This window comes from Pelobates fuscus, chromosome 4 (assembly GCF_036172605.1).
Source record: "Pelobates fuscus isolate aPelFus1 chromosome 4, aPelFus1.pri, whole genome shotgun sequence".
Classification (NCBI taxonomy): Eukaryota; Metazoa; Chordata; class Amphibia; order Anura; family Pelobatidae; genus Pelobates; species Pelobates fuscus.
In genome coordinates, this window is record NC_086320.1 from 7,757,890 (window position 1) to 7,782,643 (window position 24,754).

A 24,754-nucleotide genomic window follows, 5' to 3' on the forward strand; every position below is an offset into this window, starting at 1 on the left:
TGCTGGTTACTCACACGGTGTATTGAGAAGGTGTGTATTGTATGCTGGTTACTCACACGGTGTATTGAGAAGGTGTGTATTGTGCACTGGTTACTCACACGGTGTATTGAGAAGGTGTGTATTGTATGCTGGTTACTCACACGGTGTATTGAGAAGGTGTGCATTGTATGCTGGTTACTCACACGGTGTGTTGAGAAGGTGTGTATTGCATGCTGGTTACTCACACGGTGTATTGAGAAGGTGTGTATTGCATGCTGGTTACTCACACGGTGTGTTGAGAAGGTGTGCATTGCATGCTGGTTACTCACACGGTGTATTGAGAAGGTGTGTATTGTATGCTGGTTACTCACACGGTGTATTGAGAAGGTGTGTATTGTATGCTGGTTACTCACACGGTGTATTGAGAAGGTGTGTATTGTATGCTGGTTACTCACACGGTGTATTGAGAAGGTGTGTATTGTATGCTGGTTACTCACACGGTGTATTGAGAAGGTGTGTATTGTATGCTGGTTACTCACACGGTGTATTGAGAAGGTGTGTATTGTATGCTGGTTACTCACACGGTGTATTGAGAAGGTGTGTATTGCATGCTGGTTACTCACACGGTGTATTGAGAAGGTGTGTATTGCATGCTGGTTACTCACACGGTGTATTGAGAAGGTGTGTATTGCATGCTGGTTACTCACACGGTGTGTTGAGAAGGTGTGCATTGCATGCTGGTTAAACACGGTGTATTGAGAAGATGTGCATTGCATGCTGGTTACTCACACGGTTTGTTGAGAAGGTGTGTATTGCATGCTGGTTACTCACACGGTGTGTTGAGAAGGTGTGTATTGCATGCTGGTTACTCACACGGTGTGTTGAGAAGGTGTGTATTGCATGCTGGTTACTCACACGGTGTGTTGAGAAGGTGTGTATTGCATGCTGGTTACTCACACGGTGTGTTGAGAAGGTGTGTATTGTATGCTGGTTACTCACACGGTGTATTGAGAAGGTGTGCATTGCATGCTGGTTACTCACACGGTGTATTGAGAAAGGTGTGTGCTGCCAGTAGCTTCAGGGAATGAACTTCGAATAGGACTCTGTGAAATAGCAGATTGTGTGCTGAAGGTCTTTGTCCAGGAACTTGCGAGAGACATTTCTGGACAAATTCCTACAAGAGAAAGTCATATGATAAATACCCAGGTAGCGTTTAAGCAGACAAAATGAAATGTAACAGCAGACCAGGAGCTGCAGAGAAGACACAAGACAAAGATATCCACTATCCCTACATATAAAAATTTCTGTAAAGACATCAAAATACAACTTGCTTATTGTAATAGTAAATTCCTCATATGTATACACACACACACCCCACCCTCCCAATCCCACCCCTACCCACCAGTACTATAGTGGATTTAACCAACCACCATGAATCTAGAATGCTGGCATTGGAACAACACAAAATTAAGTCTTTCTACATGGCATATGCTGGTGTGTCTGTGTTTACTGTTGGTACTGGGTTTATCATGGTACGATTAGGAATGGCTGTCTGTCTGTCTATAGGTTTGTATAACGTATAAATAGGGAAATCCCTGATTCTCTGTGTTAAGTTCATAGTGTTGACATTGAGTGTATGATGGAGTCACTGGGTTTATTATATTTGTATTGGGTGTATGATGAGTCACTGGGTTTATTATATTGGTATTGGGTGTATGATGGTGTAAGAAATGTATATGCCAAACTGCAATTTTGTATCTAACTTTCTGTGTATGTGACAGGTTTCACAAGTTGGGGTCATTTCCTTGATAACAGTGTGATAACGATCAAAGCTTTCAGTTGCATTTTACAACATCCAGCTAAAACAAAAGCTTACATCCCCCCAGTATTCCATGTATGTTATCAGAAGACCAACGTAATTAACATCTAGGTGTAGCCATGGAAGTGTGTGTTTCCCCAAGCTGTCTAACCTACCCAGAAACCAACCCTAACTGGTCACTGTAACGGACCGTTTTGCTCAAAAAGGGATAAAAAACGTTTAGGCGATAATCCCCTTTTTCCTAGACCAGCAGCTTCTGCAAGCACCAATCTCCCGAACTGCAAACTGTACGAATTCTGGAAACTACCGAACTGGAAACACACGAACCCTGGAATCAGCCGAACAAGAAAAGCATACAATCCGCTTACACTCCTGGCAGTCAGCATACAATTCAATTCCCCCAAAAACGAGACGACACATCGGTTTGAGGGTCAAGCAGAATCTGGTTTACTGAGGGCTACCTGCCCAGTATTTATGCAGGTCTCCCACTTAGTGGACTCTCCCCTAAGGGACCAAATGGAAGACTGAAACAGCAGACAGACATGCATCACTTTCGTACACACAGCCACAATACTTTCCCACAATGCATCCTGGCTTCCTCCTCTCTGTCCTGGAGATAATTGGAGAAGTAATTTAATTATCTCCCAGGGCAAAGGCAAGACTCCATTACACACGTGGGGACACAAAACAGACTATCACTTTAAAATACATACAGACACATTTTATACATAACACACAGACATGTAACATATCCCCAGATAGCTCAGGTCTGCGTGCACATTATTAGGTGAATGGCACCCAGACCACCCGAATACAGTTTAATTGCCATGGAGCTAAAGTCTTTAATTATACGAACAGGCTCCATGGCATTGCTATCTGGGTTAAAGCATTCACATAAAACATAAACTACCGAATTTCCCTGCATTCACCAAATCCATACGAATTAGAACCAGGGGCTGGAGGTTCAGCGGTGCCTGCACGTAACAGTGTCCGGGTTTGGTGCATGAAAGCCGGGCAGGCAAGCGCTGGCTGCCCGGGGAGCTCCAGAACAGCGCCATCGTGTGGCGGCTAAGTGTAACCGCGACCACCCAGTAACAATCAATTAAGCTGCGGTTAACCGCAGCTTCAGGGAGGTAAATGGAGGGCACACTCCAGCTTCTGGGTGGCCAATTAACAGCGCCGGCCGGCTTCCCACGGCTCTGGGGAAGCTGATAAACGGCTGTTTGTTCGGTAGATAGAATCTACCGAACGGCTGTGCAGAGAGGGAGAAATAAATCCTCCTGCACAGCAAAATTAACCCTTTAGCTGCCGGTCCATAATCTAAAGGCAGCAGGCGGGCAACCAGGCTCCTCCAGTTCACAGTGGCGAGGTTGGCTTCGCCACAGTCACTTCTTTCAGAACGTTACAGTATAGCTGGAGGGAAGAGATCAAAGGGAAAGACTTGTGTAAAGACAGAACTCTCTGGAGAAAGAGGGGGGATAAACCACTTTTGGGAGGGAAAAGGGATTCTGGGACTTGTAGTTTATTACTCCAAGAATCAGTCTTTAAAGGGACAACATCCAAGGAAGTCTCTCTCTCTCTCTCTTTGTCTCTTTGGAGAGGCACTAAGTATGATGGAGAGCTGAAGATTAGACTGGCACTGAGTATGATGGAGAGTTGGAGGTTAGGCTGGCACTGAGTATGATGGAGAGTTGGCGCTGAGTATGATGGAGTGCTGGAGATTAGACTGGCACTGTGTATGATGAAGAGCTTGAGATTAGGCTGGCACTAAGTATGAAGGAGAGCTGAAGATTAGGCTGGCACTGAGTATGATGGAGAGTTGGAGGTTAGGCTGGCACTGAGTATGATGGAGAGTTGGTGCGGAGTATGATAGAGTGCTGGAGATTAAACTGGCACTGTGTATGATGAAGAGCTTGAGATTAGGCTGGCACTCAGTATGATGGAGAGCTGAAGATTAGACTGGCACTTAGTATGATGGAGAGTTGGCGCTGAGTATGATGGAGTGCTGGAGATTAGACTGGCACTGCGTATGATGAAGAGCTTGAGATTAGGCTGGCACTGAGTATGATGGAGTGCTGGAGATTAGACTGGCACTGCGTATGATGGAGTGCTGGAGATTAGACTGGCACTGCGTATGATGAAGAGCTTGAGATTAGGCTGGCACTGAGTATGATGGAGACCTGAAGATTAGACTGGCACTGAGTATGATGGAGAGCTTGAGATTAGGCTGGCACTGAGTATGATGGAGAGCTGAAGATTAGACTGGCACTGAGTATGATGGAGAGTTGGCGCTGAGTATGATGGAGTGCTGGAGATTAGACTTGCACTGAGTATGATGAAAAGCTTGAGATGAGGCTGGCACTGAGTATGATGGAGAACTGGAGATTAGGCTGGCAGTGAGTATGATGGAGAGCTGAAGATTAGACTGGCACTGAGTATGATGGAGAGTTGGCGCTGAGTATGATGGAGTGCTGGAGATTAGACTTGCACTGAGTATGATGAAAAGCTTGAGATTAGACTTGCACTGAGTATGATGAAAAGCTTGAGATTAGGCTGGCACTGAGTATGATGGAGAGCTTGAGATGAGGCTGGCACTGAGTATGATGGAGAACTGGAGATTAGGCTGGCAGTGAGTATAATGGAGAGTTGGAGATTAGGCTGGCACTGAGTATGATGGAGTGCTGGAAATTAGACTGGCACTGAGTATGATGAAAAGCTTGAGATTAGGCTGGCACTGAGTATGATGGAGAGTTGGAGATTAGGCTGGCACAGATTGGAGATTAGGCTGGAGAGCTAGAGATTAGTCTGGCTCTGAGTAAAATGGAGAGCTAGAGATTAGTCTGGCACGGATAAGGCTGGCACTGAGTATGATGGAGAGATGGCACTGAGTGTGATGGAGTGCTGGAGATTAGACTGGCACTGAGTATGATGAAGAGTTTGAGATTAGGCTGGCACTGAGTATGATGGAGAGCTAGAGATTAGGCTGGCACAGAGTATGATGGAGAGCTAGAGATTAGGCTGGCACAGAGTATGATGGAGCGTTGACACCGAGTATGCTGGAGAGCTGGAGATTAGATTGGCACTGAGTATGATGGAGTGCTGGGCATTAGACTGGCACTAAGTGTGATGGAGAGTTGGAGATTAGGCTGGCACGGAGTATGATGGAGAGTTGTAGATTGAACTGGCACTGAGTATGATAGAGAGTTGGAGATTAGACTGGCACTGAGTATGATAGAGAGTTGGAGATTAGACTGGCACTGAGTATGATAGAGAGTTGGCACTGAGTATGATGGAGGGTTTGCATTATGTTGGTGCTTTATGATTAAACAAACTATTTACAAGTGATACGAACAATTTAAATGGATGTTATTTGTTTGTTTGTACTACTTGCGTTTCTACCTTCATATTTGGGTCTTCCAATGATTGCACAGACCGGGAAATGCTCTCTTCAGACACCTTCTCTCCATTGCTTTGTATTTCCAAAATCGCCATCTATACAATACAAAAAGTTACTACCCAGTACATCCCGTTCCCCACTGCCCACACCCACCACAACACAGCCATCTATACAATACATTGACAGTTACTGCCCAGTACATCCCGATACCCACTGCCCAAACCCACCACAACACAGCCATCTATACAATACATTGACAGTTACTGCCCAGTACATCCCGATACCCACTGCCCAAACCCACCACAACACAGCCATCTATACAATACATTGACAGTTACTGCCCAGTACATCCCGTTCCCCACTGCCCACACCCACCACAACACAGCCATCTATACAATACATTGACAGTTACTGCCCAGTACATCCCGATACCCACTGCCCAAACCCACCACAACAGTCATCTATACAATACATTGACAGTTACTGCCCAGTACATCCCGATACCCACTGCCCAAACCCACCACAACACAGCCATCTATACAATACATTGACAGTTACTGCCCAGTACATCCCAATACCCACTGCCCATACCCACCACAACAGCCATCTATACAATACATTGACAGTTACTGCCCAGTACATCCCGATACCCACTGCCCAAACCCACCACAACACAGCCATCTATACAATACATTGAGAGTTACTGCCCAGTACATCCCAATACCCAATACCCACTGCCCAAACCCACCACAACACAGCCATCTATACAATACATTGACAGTTACTGCCCAGTACATCCCAAAACCCACTGCCCATACCCACCACAACAGTCATCTATACAATACATTGACAGTTACTGCCCAGTACATCCCGATACCCACTGCCCAAACCCACCACAACAGTCATCTATACAATACATTGAGAGTTACTGTCCAGTACATCCCAATACCCAATACCCACTGCCCAAACCCACCACAACACAGCCATCTATACAATACATTGACAGTTACTGCCCAGTACATCCCAAAACCCACTGCCCATACCCACCACAACAGTCATCTATACAATACATTGAGAGTTACTGCCCAGTACATCCCAAAACCCACTGCCCATACCCACCACAACAGTCATCTATACAATACAATGAGAGTTACTGCCCAGTACATCCCAATACCCACTGCCCAAACCCACCACAACACAGCCATCTATACAATACATTGACAGTTACTGCCCAGTACATCCCAAAACCCACTGCCCATACCCACCACAACAGTCATCTATACAATACATTGACAGTTACTGCCCAGTACATCCCAATACCCACTGCCCAAACCCACCACAACAGTCATCTATACAATACATTGACAGTTACTGCCCAGTACATCCCAAAACCCACTGCCCATACCCACCACAACAGTCATCTATACAATACATTGACAGTTACTACCCAGTACATCCCGATACCCACTGCCCATACCCACCACAACAGTCATCTATACAATACATTGACAGTTACTGCACAGTACATCCCGATACCCACTGCCCAAACCCACAACAACACAGCCATCTTTACAATACATTGACAGTTACTGCCCAGTACAACCCGATACCCACTGCCCAAACCCACCACAACACAGCCATCTATACAATACATTGAGAGTTACTGCCCAGTACATCCCGATACCCACTGCCCAAACCCACCACAACACAGCCATCTATACAATACATTGACAGTTACTGCCCAGTACATCCAGACACTGCCCATACCCACCACAACAGTCATCTATACAATACATTGAGAGTTACTGCCCAGTACATCCCGATACCCACAGCCCAAACCCACCACAACACAGCCATCTATACAATATATTGACAGTTACTGCCCAGTACATCCCAATACCCACAACCCAAACCCACCACTACAGCCATCTATACAATACATTGACAGTTACTACCCAGTACATCCCGATACCCACTGCCCAAACCAACCACAACAGTCATCTATACAATACATTGACAGTTACTGTCCAGTACATCCCGAAACCCACTGCCCAAACCCAACAACACAGCCATCTATACAATACATTGACAGTTACTGCCCAGTACATCCCGACACTGCCCATACCCACCACAACACAGCCATCTATACAATACATTGACAGTTACTGCCCAATATCCCGACACTGCCCAAACCCACCACAACACAGCCATCTATACAATACATTGACAGTTACTGCCCAGTACATCCCAATACCCACTGCCCAAACGCACCACAACACAGCAGTATTAATTGCAGACTGAAAAGGGGCAAGGCGGGTATTTGGAAGGCCAATATGGGCAATATTTTTAAGGAGTAAGTTACAGAATTTGGAAACAGATTGGATGTGAGGAGAAAGGGTAAGACTTGAGTCAAGAGTAACGCCTAGGCAGCAACCTTGAGGAGCTGGGTTAATAGGGGTTTCAGTGACTTGCAGAGATTGATGGAAGAGGACTATTTGAGGGGGGGAAAGATGAGGAGTTCAGTCTTAGAAAGATTAAGCTTTGAAAGAGGTAAATCTGTGTATTGTAAGCATATACATGGTAGTGAAATCCAGATGAGTTAATAAGGTTACAGAGAGAGACAGTGTAGAAAAAAAGAGAACCAAGAACAGAGCCTTGAGGAACACCATCTTAGAGCAGCCAGCAGGAGGTGGTGGCACCAGAGAAAACGAGCATTCAGAAAGATAGTACGAAAACCAGGAAAGCAGAGAGTCAAGGAGTCCGAGGTTGTGGAGGGTTTGAAGAAAAGAGTGATCAACAACATCAAAGGCAGCTTTTAGATTTAGCAGTGAGCAAGTTGTTAGTCACTTGGTAAGAAACAATATCAGCCTACCACAAATCCTCATCGATTATAAGCCTCTTAATTTTTTTTTTTTTTTAGCAGGCCCTTTACCTCTCAAATATCCCCTTTCTATATTTGTAAAGCACTGCGGAATGTTGGCGCTATATAAATTGTAATAATAATAATACAGTATGTTGATGATAGATATGTGTATGAAATTGGCTTATTTTATTATTTGTCACTATCTGGATGCAAATTCAGTTCTGATCATTTAGTAATCTACGGCCATCATTTTGTTCCAGATTCCAACTGTATCTTTTTACCAGAAGAAGTCAAAGTCTGGAAAATGAATCTTGACATTGATAAATCTTGAATACTATGTTTGGATTTTGCCATTGAAATGCCTCTTTGTAGCCCTGGTTTGTTTTTGCTAATCTAGAGCATTCAGACTTTAAGAAGAACCCTAATGAAGACACATATCTGGATATAAGCAGAGATTGTAATGCATCACTAACCTCCAGTGCACACATCCCAAACGAGAAGATATCCACGGCTGTCCCATCATCCACATCTACCGGGAAGAAGAAAGAAAGCCTGATATCGAGGGAACACAAACAAGCAAGAAGGAATCGCTATACTGAGGGGGTCCGTAGATTAACTACGCACATGTTATATGATAACGGAACTCAGCGTGTCTATTTAACAGAGAGAGTGTATCATAAACCATCCTATATCTGCAACTCTATAGCTATTCCATAGCGCCAATAATCATTCAGAATCATTCACAGTAGTTAAAATGCTCTAGATACAAGTTTTATTTAAGAATTGTTCCATAAATAACAGGACTTGTTTCACAATAAACTCTATTTGTAACTTGTTAATGGTTTTCCTTCTCAATGTATGGGTGAATTCAGCGGGATGGATACACTAAGAGCGACACAGCTGAGTACAGAAACCCTGACACTGTCATTGATAGGTCTTTGCATCTCTTACAGCCGTACTCAGGAGGGAAGAAATGCAGCGTTCGATGCTCATCCTGCTGGATCTTTAGAGGCGTCCGAAGTTCATCAGGAACTGGAAGCTCTGCATGAAGAATTAATATAGAAATAGACATTAAATGGAGCGGTACCGACACTGGGTAATATGGATTTACTGACTGTGAGCTCTCAATACGATAGACATTAAATGGAGCGGTACCGACACTAGGTAATATGGATTACGGACTGTGAGCTCTCAATACGATAGACATTAAATGGAGCGGTACCGACACTGGGTAATATGGATTTACTGATTGTGAGCTCTCAATACGATAGACATTAAATGGAGCGGTACCGACACTGGGTAATATGGATTTACTGATTGTGAGCTCTCAATACGATAGACATTAAATGGAGCGGTACCGACACTGGGTAATATGGATTTACTGATTGTGAGCTCTCAATACGATAGACATTAAATGGAGCGGTACCGACACTGGGTAATATGGATTTACTGACTGTGAGCTCTCAATACGATAGACATTAAATGGAGCGGTACCGACACTGGGTAATATGGATTTACTGATTGTGAGCTCTCAATACGATAGACATTAAATGGAGCGGTACCGACACTGGGTAATATGGATTTACTGATTGTGAGCTCTCAATATGATAGACATTAAATGGAGCGGTACCGACACTGGGTAATATGGATTTACTGACTGTGAGCTCTCAATACGATAGACATTAAATGGAGCGGTACCGACACTGGGTAATATGGATTTACTGATTGTGAGCTCTCAATACGATAGACATTAAATGGAGCGGTACCGACACTGGGTAATATGGATTTACTGACTGTGAGCTCTCAATACGATAGACATTAAATGGAGCGGTACCGACACTGGGTAATATGGATTTACTGATTGTGAGCTCTCAATACGATAGACATTAAATGGAGCGGTACCGACACTGGGTAATATGGATTTACTGACTGTGAGCTCTCAATACGATAGACATTAAATGGAGCGGTACCGACACTGGGTAATATGGATTTACTGATTGTGAGCTCTCAATACAATAGACATTAAATGGAGCGGTACCGACACTGGGTAATATGGATTTACTGACTGTGAGCTCTCAATACGATAGACATTAAATGGAGCAGTACCGACACTGGGTAATATGCGAGGAAAGATTTACTGACTGTGAGCTCTCAATACGATAGACATTAAATGGAGCGGTACCGACACTGGGTAATATGGATTTACTGACTGTGAGCTCTCAATACGATAGACATTAAATGGAGCGGTACCGACACTGGGTAATATGGATTTACTGACTGTGAGCTCTCAATACGATAGACATTAAATGGAGCGGTACCGACACTGGGCAATATGGATTTACTGATTGTGAGCTCTCAATACGATAGACATTAAATGGAGCGGTACCGACACTGGGTAATATGGATTTACTGATTGTGAGCTCTCAATACGATAGACATTAAATGGAGCGGTACCGACACTGGGTAATATGGATTTACTGATTGTGAGCTCTCAATACGATAGACATTAAATGGAGCGGTACCGACACTGGGTAATATGGATTTACTGACTGTGAGCTCTCAATACGATAGACATTAAATGGAGCGGTACCGACACTGGGTAATATGGATTTACTGATTGTGAGCTCTCAATACAATAGACATTAAATGGAGCGGTACCGACACTGGGTAATATGGATTTACTGACTGTGAGCTCTCAATACGATAGACATTAAATGGAGCAGTACCGACACTGGGTAATATGCGAGGAAAGATTTACTGACTGTGAGCTCTCAATACGATAGACATTAAATGGAGCGGTACCGACACTGGGTAATATGGATTTACTGACTGTGAGCTCTCAATACGATAGACATTAAATGGAGCGGTACCGACACTGGGTAATATGGATTTACTGACTGTGAGCTCTCAATACGATAGACATTAAATGGAGCGGTACCGACACTGGGCAATATGGATTTACTGATTGTGAGCTCTCAATACGATAGACATTAAATGGAGCGGTACCGACACTGGGTAATATGGATTTACTGATTGTGAGCTCTCAATACGATAGACATTAAATGGAGCGGTACCGACACTGGGTAATATGGATTTACTGATTGTGAGCTCTCAATACGATAGACATTAAATGGAGCGGTACCGACACTGGGTAATATGGATTTACTGACTGTGAGCTCTCAATACGATAGACATTAAATGGAGCGGTACCGACACTGGGTAATATGGATTTACTGATTGTGAGCTCTCAATACGATAGACATTAAATGGAGCGGTACCGACACTGGGTAATATGGATTTACTGACTGTGAGCTCTCAATACGATAGACATTAAATGGAGCGGTACCAACACTGGGTAATATGGATTTACTGACTGTGAGCTCTCAATACGATAGACATTAAATGGAGCGGTACCAACACTGGGTAATATGCGAGGAAAGATTTACTGACTGTGAGCTCTCAATACGATAGACATTAAATGGAGCGGTACTGACACTGGGTAATATGGATTTACTGATTGTGAGCTCTCAATACGATAGACATTAAATGGAGCGGTACCGACACTGGGTAATATGCGAGGAACGATTTACTGATTGTGAGCTTTCAATACGATAGACATTAAATGCTTGATTTATTCAGAAAGTGAACTAATAAAGGATAACTAATAGTTTGTATTACAACATATAGCACAAGACTGCATGGAATAGACGGGATTATTTTGAATGCACGCAGATTACGGTGGTTTCAAACAGAACTTTCTCAATGCCTGGTGTTTGATTTCAGAACACGAACTAGCTCTCGATTACAGGCATGATCTAAAATGACACACACAGGCAGGAAAGAAGACCATGCCATCTCTTTCATCAGTCAGTTTACATTTTATGTGTCAGAGATTCAGCCTTTGTTTTTATTCAATAGAGAATCAAGCCAACCCGCTTGCAGGTTCATCCAATCCATCTCCACTATGTCTGAGCGGTCACTGAATAAACGGGCAGTGCTGGGCAATATTCAAACCGAAGACAAGCGAATAGTGAAAGATATACCAAATAAAAGTCAGTCAAAGGATTCATCGTTTTGTTTGAACAGGGATCAACGTTAAATTTTAAATTGACATTCTTCAAGGTCGCGGGCACAGGTGCCATCATACACTGCAGTTCTCTATATTCAGGACATTTATGGGGTAATTCAGCCTGAAAGGCCGCGCACTGAATGGGGCAACATACATTTGCCATTTGGCCTGCAAAATGACATTGTTCATGTCACGGGGTGGGGGAAGAGAGCTGAGGGTGATTTCTCCACCACCCATTGCTTATTTAGAAGCCACCACCTGATGCGCACGCCCTGCTACTTACAGCTGCCCAGTTGCCAGTTTTAATATGTTAGTAGATACTCCCCTGATGGGGGCATACCAAGGTATAGTAATGTGGGGGTTTTATTGGCAACCCAAGGCTTTTTATGTCTGCAGATTTGCTCAGGCCCATCGAAGCCTGACTGCATTTGTTAGTGCCCAATCTGAATTATTGTCAACTTTTTTGATGCACCAGTAAGAGTTCCCTGTCAGACTTCTTATGATATATAAACTTGTTTCTGATAATTAGCCCCAAATATTTGCTGTTTAAATGCTAATAAATTCATGGTATACTGCAGTCTAGGTTAACCCATGGTAGCTGTTGTATGGCTTTCAGAGAAGATACAGTGTGCAGTATCACTATCCATCTATAGCAAGACACACTGTGACAGTGAATTCTGTTATTATCAGGACAGAGAATGGAATTAGCACAGATTGCATGGGACGGAGGTAACAAGTTCCTGTCTCCCTGCGATGTGCCCGGAAGGGATTTGTGGGAGTGATTGGTGAAATATTGCTGCTTGACTTTAAAAGGATGTTGGTATTCTGTATTAGGGTGCATCTTGCAGCTCAATTCCCAATTCTCCACAACTCCCAATGTAGTGATTAAACCTCGCTGGTATAATGATCCTCGGACAGTTAATCACGAGGCAAGATTTAATGGTAGAATATAGAAAATCCCATAATCCATGTGATAAGAGCAGATACACACTAATCACATGGGTAGAAATCTGGCTCCGTGCTCTGCCCTGATCTTACAACATCCAAATAAACCCAAACACTGATAGCGATGGACGTGGAACCAGTACTCTGACACCAGGTATTAACCTCGGCTGCTTCAGTCGGGAGATACCAGATATCCAGAACCCATTCAGGTCATCCCATATATTTTATTACTGATTAATAATTAGTACAGTATCTACAGTAATCAATGTATGTGAAGTGCCATCATTTCATTATATACTGGACGCATCAGCCCAACACAGACCAGAGGCCAAAGTGAGTGGTTCCTGTAATTTACACACACACACATAGATACATTCAAACATACGTACACAAACAAAAACACACACACACACACACATAGATACATTCAAACATACGTACACAAACAAAAACACACACACACACATAGATACATTCAAACATACGTACACAAACAAAAATACACACACGCACACACATAGATACATTCAAACATACGTACACAAACAAAAATACACACACACACACATAGATACATTCAAACATACGTACACAAACAAAAATACACACGCACACATAGATACATTCAAACATATGCACACAAACAAAAACACACACACACACATAGATACATTCAAACATACGTACACAAACAAAAATACACACGCACACATAGATACATTCAAACATATGCACACAAACAAAAATACACACACACACAGATACATTTAAACATACCGACCAAAACAAAAATACACACAAACACACACATAGATAGATACATTCAAAGAAACACACACAAATACATTCAAACATACGCACACAAACAAAAATACACACACACACAGATACATTCAAACATATGCACGCACACAAACAAAAACACACACAGACATTTAAACATACGCACACAAACAAAAATACACATACATAGATACATTCAAACATACGCACACAAACAAAAATACACACACATACATATATACAATCAAACACGTGCACACACACACATACATACATTCAAACACGCACACAAACAAAAATACACACACATACATACATAGATACAATCAAACACGCACACAAACAAAAATACACACACAGATACATACATTCAAACATACGCACACATACACAAATACACACACAGATACATAGATACATTCAAACATACACACACAAACAAAAATACACACACACGCATACATTCAAACATACGCACACATACAAAAATACACTCACATAGATACATTCAAACATACGCACACAAAAAAAAATACACACACACACACACATACATAGATACATTCAAACATACACACACAAACAAAAATACACACACACGCATACATTCAAACATACGCACACAAACAAAAATACACATACATAGATACATTCAAACATACGCACACAAACAAAAATACACACACATACATATATACAATCAAACACGTGCACACACACACATACATACATTCAAACACGCACACAAACAAAAATACACACACATACATACATAGATACAATCAAACACGCACACAAACAAAAATACACACACAGATACATACATTCAAACATACGCACACATACACAAATACACACACAGATACATAGATACATTCAAACATACACACACAAACAAAAATACACACACACGCATACATTCAAACATACGCACACATACAAAAATACACTCACATAGATACATTCAAACATACGCACACAAAAAAAAATACACACACACACACACATACATAGATACATTCAAACATACGCACACACACACATACAGTCCAAATGTCTCCATAGCAAGGGCTCGTTTCAGCATACACCCATTAATGGCTTATTTAAACCCAGGTCTGCAATTAACCGTTGTCTACTTGTGTAATCCTACTTATCCCAAGTTTACTGCTTGAGGCTGTCTGTTTAATTAGTGACTTTCAATACCACTCGCTACATCTCCCCATTGTACCCTGTATGCCCTCGCACAGGTTCCCTGATTCACTACTCTGCTCGCAGATTCCCTTATTCTCTACTTTTCTCTAACAGATTCCCTGATTCTCTACTCTGCTTGCACAGATTCCCTGATTCTCTACTCTGCTCGGACAGATTCCCTGATTCACTACTCTGCTCGGACAGATTCCCTGATTCTATACTCTGCTCAGACAGATTCCCTGATTCTATACTCTGCTCAGACAGATTCCCTGATTCTATACTCTGCTCGGACAGATTCCCTGATTCTATACTCTGCTCGGACAGATTCCCTGATTCTATACTCTGCTCGGACAGAATCCCTGATTCTATACTCTGCTCGGACAGAATCCCTGATTCTATACTCTGCTCGGACAGAATCCCTCATTCTATACTCTGCTCGGACAGAATCCCTGATTCTATACTCTGCTCGGACAGAATCCCTGATTCTATACTCTGCTCGGACAGAATCCCTCATTCTATACTCTGCTCGGACAGAATCCCTCATTCTATACTCTGCTCGGACAGAATCCCTCATTCTATACTCTGCTCGGACAGAATCCCTCATTCTATACTCTGCTCGGACAGAATCCCTCATTCTATACTCTGCTCGGACAGAATCCCTCATTCTATACTCTGCTCGGACAGAATCCCTCATTCTATACTCTGCTCGGACAGAATCCCTCATTCTATACTCTGCTCGGACAGAATCCCTCATTCTATACTCTGCTCGGACAGAATCCCTCATTCTATACTCTGCTCGGACAGAATCCCTCATTCTATACTCTGCTCGGACAGAATCCCTCATTCTATACTCTGCTCGGACAGAATCCCTCATTCTATACTCTGCTCGGACAGAATCCCTCATTCTATACTCTGCTCGGACAGAATCCCTCATTCTATACTCTGCTCGGACAGAATCCCTCATTCTATACTCTGCTCGGACAGAATCCCTCATTCTATACTCTGCTCGGACAGAATCCCTCATTCTATACTCTGCTCGGACAGAATCCCTCACTCTATACTCTGCTCGGACAGAATCCCTAACTCTATACTCTGCTCGGACAGAATCCCTCATTCTATACTCTGCTCGGACAGAATCCCTGATTCTATACTCTGCTCGGACAGAATCCCTGATTCTATACTCTGCTCGGACAGAATCCCTGATTCTATACTCTGCTCGGACAGAATCCCTGATTCTATACTCTGCTCGGACAGAATCCCTGATTCTATACTCTGCTCGGACAGAATCCCTGATTCTATACTCTGCTCGGACAGAATCCCTGATTCTATACTCTGCTCGGACAGAATCCCTGATTCTATACTCTGCTCGGACAGAATCCCTGATTCTATACTCTGCTCGGACAGAATCCCTGATTCTATACTCTGCTCGGACAGAATCCCTCATTCTATACTCTGCTCGGACAGAATCCCTGATTCTATACTCTGCTCGGACAGAATCCCTCATTCTATACTCTGCTCGGACAGAATCCCTCATTCTATACTCTGCTCGGACAGAATCCCTGATTCTATACTCTGCTCGGACAGAATCCCTGATTCTATACTCTGCTCGGACAGAATCCCTCATTCTATACTCTGCTCGGACAGAATCCCTCATTCTATACTCTGCTCGGACAGAATCCCTCATTCTATACTCTGCTCGGACAGAATCCCTCATTCTATACTCTGCTCGGACAGAATCCCTCATTCTATACTCTGCTCGGACAGAATCCCTCACTCTATACTCTGCTCGGACAGAATCCCTGATTCTATACTCTGCTCGGACAGAATCCCTGATTCTATACTCTGCTCGGACAGAATCCCTGATTCTATACTCTGCTCGGACAGAATCCCTGATTCTATACTCTGCTCGGACAGAATCCCTGATTCTATACTCTGCTCGGACAGAATCCCTGATTCTATACTCTGCTCGGACAGAATCCCTGATTCTATACTCTGCTCGGACAGAATCCCTGATTCTATACTCTGCTCGGACAGAATCCCTGATTCTATACTCTGCTCGGACAGAATCCCTGATTCTATACTCTGCTCGGACAGAATCCCTGATTCTATACTCTGCTCGGACAGAATCCCTGATTCTATACTCTGCTCGGACAGAATCCCTGATTCTATACTCTGCTCGGACAGAATCCCTGATTCTATACTCTGCTCGGACAGAATCCCTGATTCTATACTCTGCTCGGACAGAATCCCTGATTCTAGACTCTGCTCGGACAGAATCCCTGATTCTAGACTCTGCTCGGACAGAATCCCTGATTCTAGACTCTGCTCGGACAGAATCCCTGATTCTAGACTCTGCTCGGACAGAATCCCTGATTCACTATCTGCTCGGACAGATTCTCTGATTCTATACTCTGCTCAGACAGATTCCCTGATTCTATACTCTGCTCAGACAGATTCCCTGATTCTATACTCTGCTCAGACAGATTCCCTGATTCTATACTCTGCTCAGACAGATTCCCTGATTCTATACTCTGCTCAGACAGATTCCCTGATTCTATACTCTGCTCAGACAGAATCCCTGATTCTATACTCTGCTCAGACAGATTCCCTGATTCTATACTCTGCTCAGACAGATTCCCTGATTCTATACTCTGCTCAGACAGATTCCCTGATTCTATACTCTGCTCAGACAGAATCCCTGATTCTATACTCTGCTCGGACAGAATCCCTGATTCTATACTCTGCTCGGACAGAATCCCTGATTCTATACTCTGCTCGGACAGAATCCCTGATTCTATACTCTGCTCGGACAGATTCCCTGATTCTATACTCTGCTCGGACAGATTCCCTGATTCTATACTCTGCTCGGACAGAATCCCTCATTCTATACTCTGCTCGGACAGAATCCCTCATTCTATACTCTGCTCGGACAGAATCCCTGATTCTATACTCTGCTCGGACAGAATCCCTGATTCTATACTCTGCTCGGACAGAATCCCTGATTCTATACTCTGCTCGGACAGAATCCCTGATTCTATACTCTGCTCGGACAGAATCCCTGATTCTATACTCTGCTCGGACAGAATCCCTGATTCTATACTCTGCTCGGACAGAATCCCTGATTCTATACTCTGCTCGGACAGAATCCCTGATTCTATACTCTGCTCGGACAGAATCCCTGATTCTATACTCTGCTCGGACAGAATCCCTGATTCTATACTCTGCTCGGACAGAATCCCTGATTCTATACTCTGCTCGGACAGAATCCCTGATTCTATACTCTGCTCGGACAGAATCCCTGATTCTATACTCTGCTCGGACAGAATCCCTGATTCTATACTCTGCTCGGACAGAATCCCTGATTCTATACTCTGCTCGGACAGAATCCCTGATTCTATACTCTGCTCGGACAGAATCCCTGATTCTATACTCTGCTCGGACAGAATCCCTGATTCTATACTCTGCTCGGACAGAATCCCTGATTCTATACTCTGCTTGGACAGAATCCCTGATTCACTATCTGCTCAGACAGATTCCCTGATTCACTATCTGCTCAGACAGAATCCCTGATTCTATACTCCCTGATTCTATGCTCTGCTCGGACAGATTCCCTGATTCACTACTCTGCTCAGACAGATTCCCTGATTCACTACTCTGCTCGGACAGAATCCCTGATTCACTATCTGCTCGCATAGATTCCCTGATTCACTATCTGCTCGGACAGATTCCCTGATTCACTATCTGCTCGGACAGATTCCCTGATTCACTATCTGCTTGGACAGATTCCCTGATTCACTATCTGCTCGGACAGATTCCCTGATTCACTATCTGCTCGGACAGATTCCCTGATTCACTACTCTGCTCAGACAGATTCCCTGATTCACTACTCTGCTCAGACAGATTCCCTGATTCACTACTCTGCTCAGACAGATTCCCTGATTCACTATCTGCTCGCATAGATTCCCTGATTCACTATCTGCTCGGACAGATTCCCTGATTCACTATCTGCTCGGACAGATTCCCTGATTCACTATCTGCTCGGACAGATTCCCTGATTCACTATCTGCTCGGACAGATTCCCTGATTCACTATCTGCTCGGACAGATTCCCTGATTCACTATCTGCTCGGACAGATTCCCTGATTCACTATCTGCTCGGACAGATTCCCTGATTCACTATCTGCTTGGACAGATTCCCTGATTCACTATCTGCTCGGACAGATTCCCTGATTCACTATCTGCTCGGACAGATTCCCTGATTCACTATCTGCTCGGACAGATTCCCTGATTCACTATCTGCTCGGACAGATTCCCTGATTCACTATCTGCTTGGACAGATTCCCTGATTCACTATCTGCTTGGACAGATTCCCTGATTCACTATCTGCTCGGACAGATTCCCTGATTCACTATCTGCTCGGACAGATTCCCTGATTCACTACTCTGCTAGCAGACCCTGCTGTACTCCTGCCTGAGTATCACACTGACCACCTGGTATTTGACCCTGTTTGTGGTAAACAACACTCACCTATAATTCCTGTATACACGGCCACTCATTCTCAGACAAATCTCATCTCACAAACAAAATTCATATTATAACAGGCATTCTGCTCGGCAAATCTCTCTCAAAGCTCAACCATTTGACCAGATCATACATGTTACAGTGTATCTAATCCCATTGTACTGATCATACATGTTACAATGTATCTAATCCCATTGTACTGATCATACATGTTACAGTGTATCTAAACCCATTGTACTGATCATACATGTTACAGTGTATCTAAACCCATTGTACTGATCATACATGTTACAGTGTATCTAATCCCATTGTACTGATCATACATGTTACAGTGTATCTAAACCCATTGTACTGATCATACATGTTACAATGTATCTAATCCCATTGTACTGATCATACATGTTACAGTGTATCTAATCCCATTGTACTGATCATACATGTTACAATGTATCTAATCCCATTGTACTGCTCATACATGTTACAGTGTATCTAATCCCATTGTACTGCTCATACATGTTACAGTGTATCTAATCCCATTGTACTGATCATACATGTTACAGTGTATCTAAACCCATTGTACTGATCATACATGTTACAATGTATCTAATCCCACTGTACTGATCATACATGTTACAGTGTATCTAATCCCATTGTACTGATCATACATGTTACAATGTATCTAATCCCATTGTACTGATCATACATGTTACAGTGTATCTAATCCCATTGTACTGATCATACATGTTACAATGTATCTAATCCCATTGTACTGATCATACATGTTACAGTGTATCTAATCCCACTGTACTGATCATACATGTTACAATGTATCTAATCCCATTGAACTGATCATACACGTTACAATGTATCTAATCCCATTGTACTGATCATACATGTTACAGTGTATCTAATCCCATTGTACTGATCATACATGTTACAGTGTATCTAAACCCATTGTACTGATCATACATGTTACAATGTATCTAATCCCATTGTACTGATCATACATGTTACAGTGTATCTAATCCCATTGTACTGATCATACATGTTACAATGTATCTAATCCCATTGTACTGATCATACATGTTACAGTGTATCTAAACCCATTGTACTGATCATACATGTTACAGTGTATCTAATCCCATTGTACTGATCATACATGTTACAATGTATCTAATCCCATTGTACTGATCATACATGTTACAATGTATCTAATCCCATTGTACTGCTCATACATGTTACAGTGTATCTAATCCCATTGTACTGATCATACATGTTACAATGTATCTAATCCCATTGTACTGATCATACATGTTACAATGTATCTAATCCCATTGTACTGATCATACATGTTACAGTGTATCTAATCCCATTGTACTGATCATACATGTTACAATGTATCTAATCCCATTGTACTGATCATACATGTTACAGTGTATCTAATCCCATTGTACTGATCATACATGTTACAATGTATCTAATCCCATTGTACTGATCATACATGTTACAGTGTATCTAAACCCATTGTACTGATCATACATGTTACAGTGTATCTAATCCCATTGTACTGATCATACATGTTACAGTGTATCTAAACCCATTGTACTGATCATACATGTTACAGTGTATCTAATCCCATTGTACTGATCATACATGTTACAATGTATCTAATCCCATTGTACTGATCATACATGTTACAGTGTATCTAATCCCATTGTACTGATCATACATGTTACAATGTATCTAATCCCATTGTACTGCTCATACATGTTACAGTGTATCTAATCCCATTGTACTGCTCATACATGTTACAGTGTATCTAATCCCATTGTACTGATCATACATGTTACAGTGTATCTAAACCCATTGTACTGATCATACATGTTACAGTGTATCTAATCCCATTGTACTGATCATACATGTTACAATGTATCTAATCCCATTGTACTGATCATACATGTTACAATGTATCTAATCCCATTGTACTGATCATACATGTTACAGTGTATCTAATCCCATTGTACTGATCATACATGTTACAATGTATCTAATCCCATTGTACTGATCATACATGTTACAGTGTATCTAATCCCATTGTACTGATCATACATGTTACAGTGTATCTAAACCCACTGTACTGATCATACATGTTACAGTGTATCTAATCCCATTGTACTGATCATACATGTTACAATGTATCTAATCCCATTGTACTGATCATACATGTTACAGTGTATCTAATCCCATTGTACTGATCATACATGTTACAATGTATCTAATCCCATTGTACTGATCATACATGTTACAGTGTATCTAATCCCATTGTACTAATCATACATGTTACAATGTATCTAATCCCACTGTACTGATCATACATGTTACAGTGTATCTAATCCCATTGTACTGATCATACATGTTACAATGTATCTAATCCCATTGTACTGATCATACATGTTACAGTGTATCTAATCCCATTGTACTGATCATACATGTTACAGTGTATCTAAACCCATTGTACTGATCATACATGTTACAGTGTATCTAATCCCATTGTACTGATCATACATGTTACAATGTATCTAAACCCATTGTACTGATCATACATGTTACAGTGTATCTAATCCCACTGTACTGATCATACATGTTACAGTGTATCTAATCCCATTGTACTGATCATACATGTTACAGTGTATCTAATCCCATTGTACTGATCATACATGTTACAATGTATCTAAACCCATTGTACTGATCATACATGTTACAGTGTATCTAATCCCACTGTACTGATCATACATGTTACAGTGTATCTAATCCCATTGTACTGATCATACATGTTACAGTGTATCTAATCCCACTGTACTGATCATACATGTTACAGTGTATCTAAACCCATTGTACTGATCATACATGTTACAGTGCATCTAATCCCATTGTACTGATCATACATGTTACAGTGTATCTAAACCCATTGTACTGATCATACATGTTACAGTGTATCTAATCCCATTGTACTGATCATACATGTTACAGTGTATCTAATCCCACTGTACTGATCATACATGTTACAGTGTATCTAATCCCATTGTACTGATCATACATGTTACAGTGTATCTAATCCCATTGTACTGATCATACACGTTACAATGTATCTAATCCCATTGTACTGATCATACATGTTACAGTGTATCTAAACCCATTGTACTGATCATACATGTTACAGTGTATCTAATCCCACTGTACTGATCATACATGTTACAGTGTATCTAAACCCATTGTACTGATCATACATGTTACAGTGTATCTAATCCCACTGTACTGATCATACATGTTACAGTGTATCTAAACCCATTGTACTGATCATACATGTTACAGTGTATCTAATCCCATTGTACTGATCATACATGTTACAGTGTATCTAATCCCATTGTACTGATCATACACGTTACAATGTATCTAATCCCATTGTACTGATCATACATGTTACAGTGTATCTAAACCCATTGTACTGATCATACATGTTACAGTGTATCTAATCCCATTGTACTGATCATACATGTTACAGTGTATCTAAACCCATTGTACTGATCATACATGTTACAGTGTATCTAATCCCATTGTACTGATCATACACGTTACAGTGTATCTAAACCCATTGTACTGATCATACATGTTACAGTGTATCTAATCCCATTGTACTACTGAACCAGCTCTGGTTATCTTCAGACTAGAGATTAAGGAGGACCGCTGTATACCTGTATGTGACTGCTTTATGGCACCTACATTATAATTGTAGGAGTCAAATTCTCGTTCTGTTTAGTTCATTGCAAGCATGGCTATTATGTCTTTCCCTGCAAAGTATTCTTTCCTTGTTCATGGACTCGTGTCATGGTCTGTGCAGACTTTGAATATTCTATCAGTTTTTACTAATGTTAATGTGTCCTTCCATAAATACAAATGACCACACCATCACCACCGAAAGACACATACACAAACATACGTCCCAGTACCTACATTGCTTTGTCAATCTGGTGTCATTTTTTACACGGACCCCCTGAGGCCATTATAGCATCATTCTGACATCATTTGAAAACGGAACGCTCTGAACTCACGTCAGATTGCGATGTAATTTTTGACGCATGCCCACTCCTGCCATTCCTGCGACATCGCTCTGCACGGTTTGGTGCTGCAAGAATGAAGCAGACCAATCACATTCTTCCTAGGGCTATTTAAACTCTTTGTCCTAGCTTTGCATTGTCACAGATTCCTTTGTGGTGAATCCGTAGTTCTTTCTTGGTATTGATTACTGATTTTTTTACTTTGACTTCCATTGACTATCAGTCTATCTGTAATCCTAGACCCTGGCATGTTTACTTGTTATGGCTGATTTCTGTAATCCCAGGAGGTAGCTTGTATCTGACTATTGTATACGGTATTTATAACTTACTATCCGAGCTCGCTAAGCCTAAGGTGCTATCCATCTATTTCTGCTATATACCTAGGCGTGTACTAAATTCTACATATTGTGATGCAGACATGCTCTAACATACACAGAGTGACAGGCTTACAGCATCTTTTATTAAGCTATAACGAAACATATCAACATTTAAAATCATATATACAACTAATTATATATCAACTTCCCTTATGCACCTTACTTTTGTTCTAAAACTCTTGGGGGTTTTATAAACTTAACAAACAAGAAAAGCTGTTCTTAAATATATACTTTATTATTCACAGATGACTTGTATTCGTTTAAAGACTCGGTTTATTAGATTTCACGTCACCTTACCATTACTAAAAATGTTTCCCCGTTAACCCGTTCATTGCCATGCACACCTTCCCCTCTGGCAATACCCCATGTACATGAATATATTTTAAGTTATATTTGTAAGGTTTAAAGGTCCTATTTTGTAACATCTTATTAAATGAGATCAGTTGGTTTGTGGTTTACTCACAGGCTTCACAAAAGCACTGGTTGAAACGTTTACTGACCCATTTGTGGGGGTATAATTTATAAAGAACACTTTATTTCAGCAGATTTGTCTACACTGTCCAGACAGATGTAAACATTTAAATATCACCACCATATGTGCTGCGCCCAAAACATACATAGAAACATAGAATGTGACGGCAGATAAGAACCATTCGGCCCATCTAGTCTGCCCAATTTTCTAAATACTTTCATTAG

General features: G+C 41.8%; 1 protein-coding gene across 2 annotated transcripts in view; it reads right to left on the bottom strand.

Moving 5' to 3' along the window:
- Positions 1-24,754, bottom strand: part of NRBP2 (nuclear receptor binding protein 2) — a 198,120-nt gene that overhangs the window by 26,250 nt on the left and 147,116 nt on the right. For both annotated transcript variants that reach the window (XM_063450956.1, XM_063450957.1), the window contains exons 9-12: positions 9,010-9,099; positions 8,532-8,587; positions 5,198-5,290; positions 1,021-1,153 (exon numbers count right to left, since the gene is read on the bottom strand). In XM_063450956.1, coding sequence (XP_063307026.1) covers positions 1,021-1,153; positions 5,198-5,290; positions 8,532-8,587; positions 9,010-9,099 — 372 coding nt within the window. The remainder of the gene's footprint in view (positions 1-1,020; positions 1,154-5,197; positions 5,291-8,531; positions 8,588-9,009; positions 9,100-24,754) is intronic.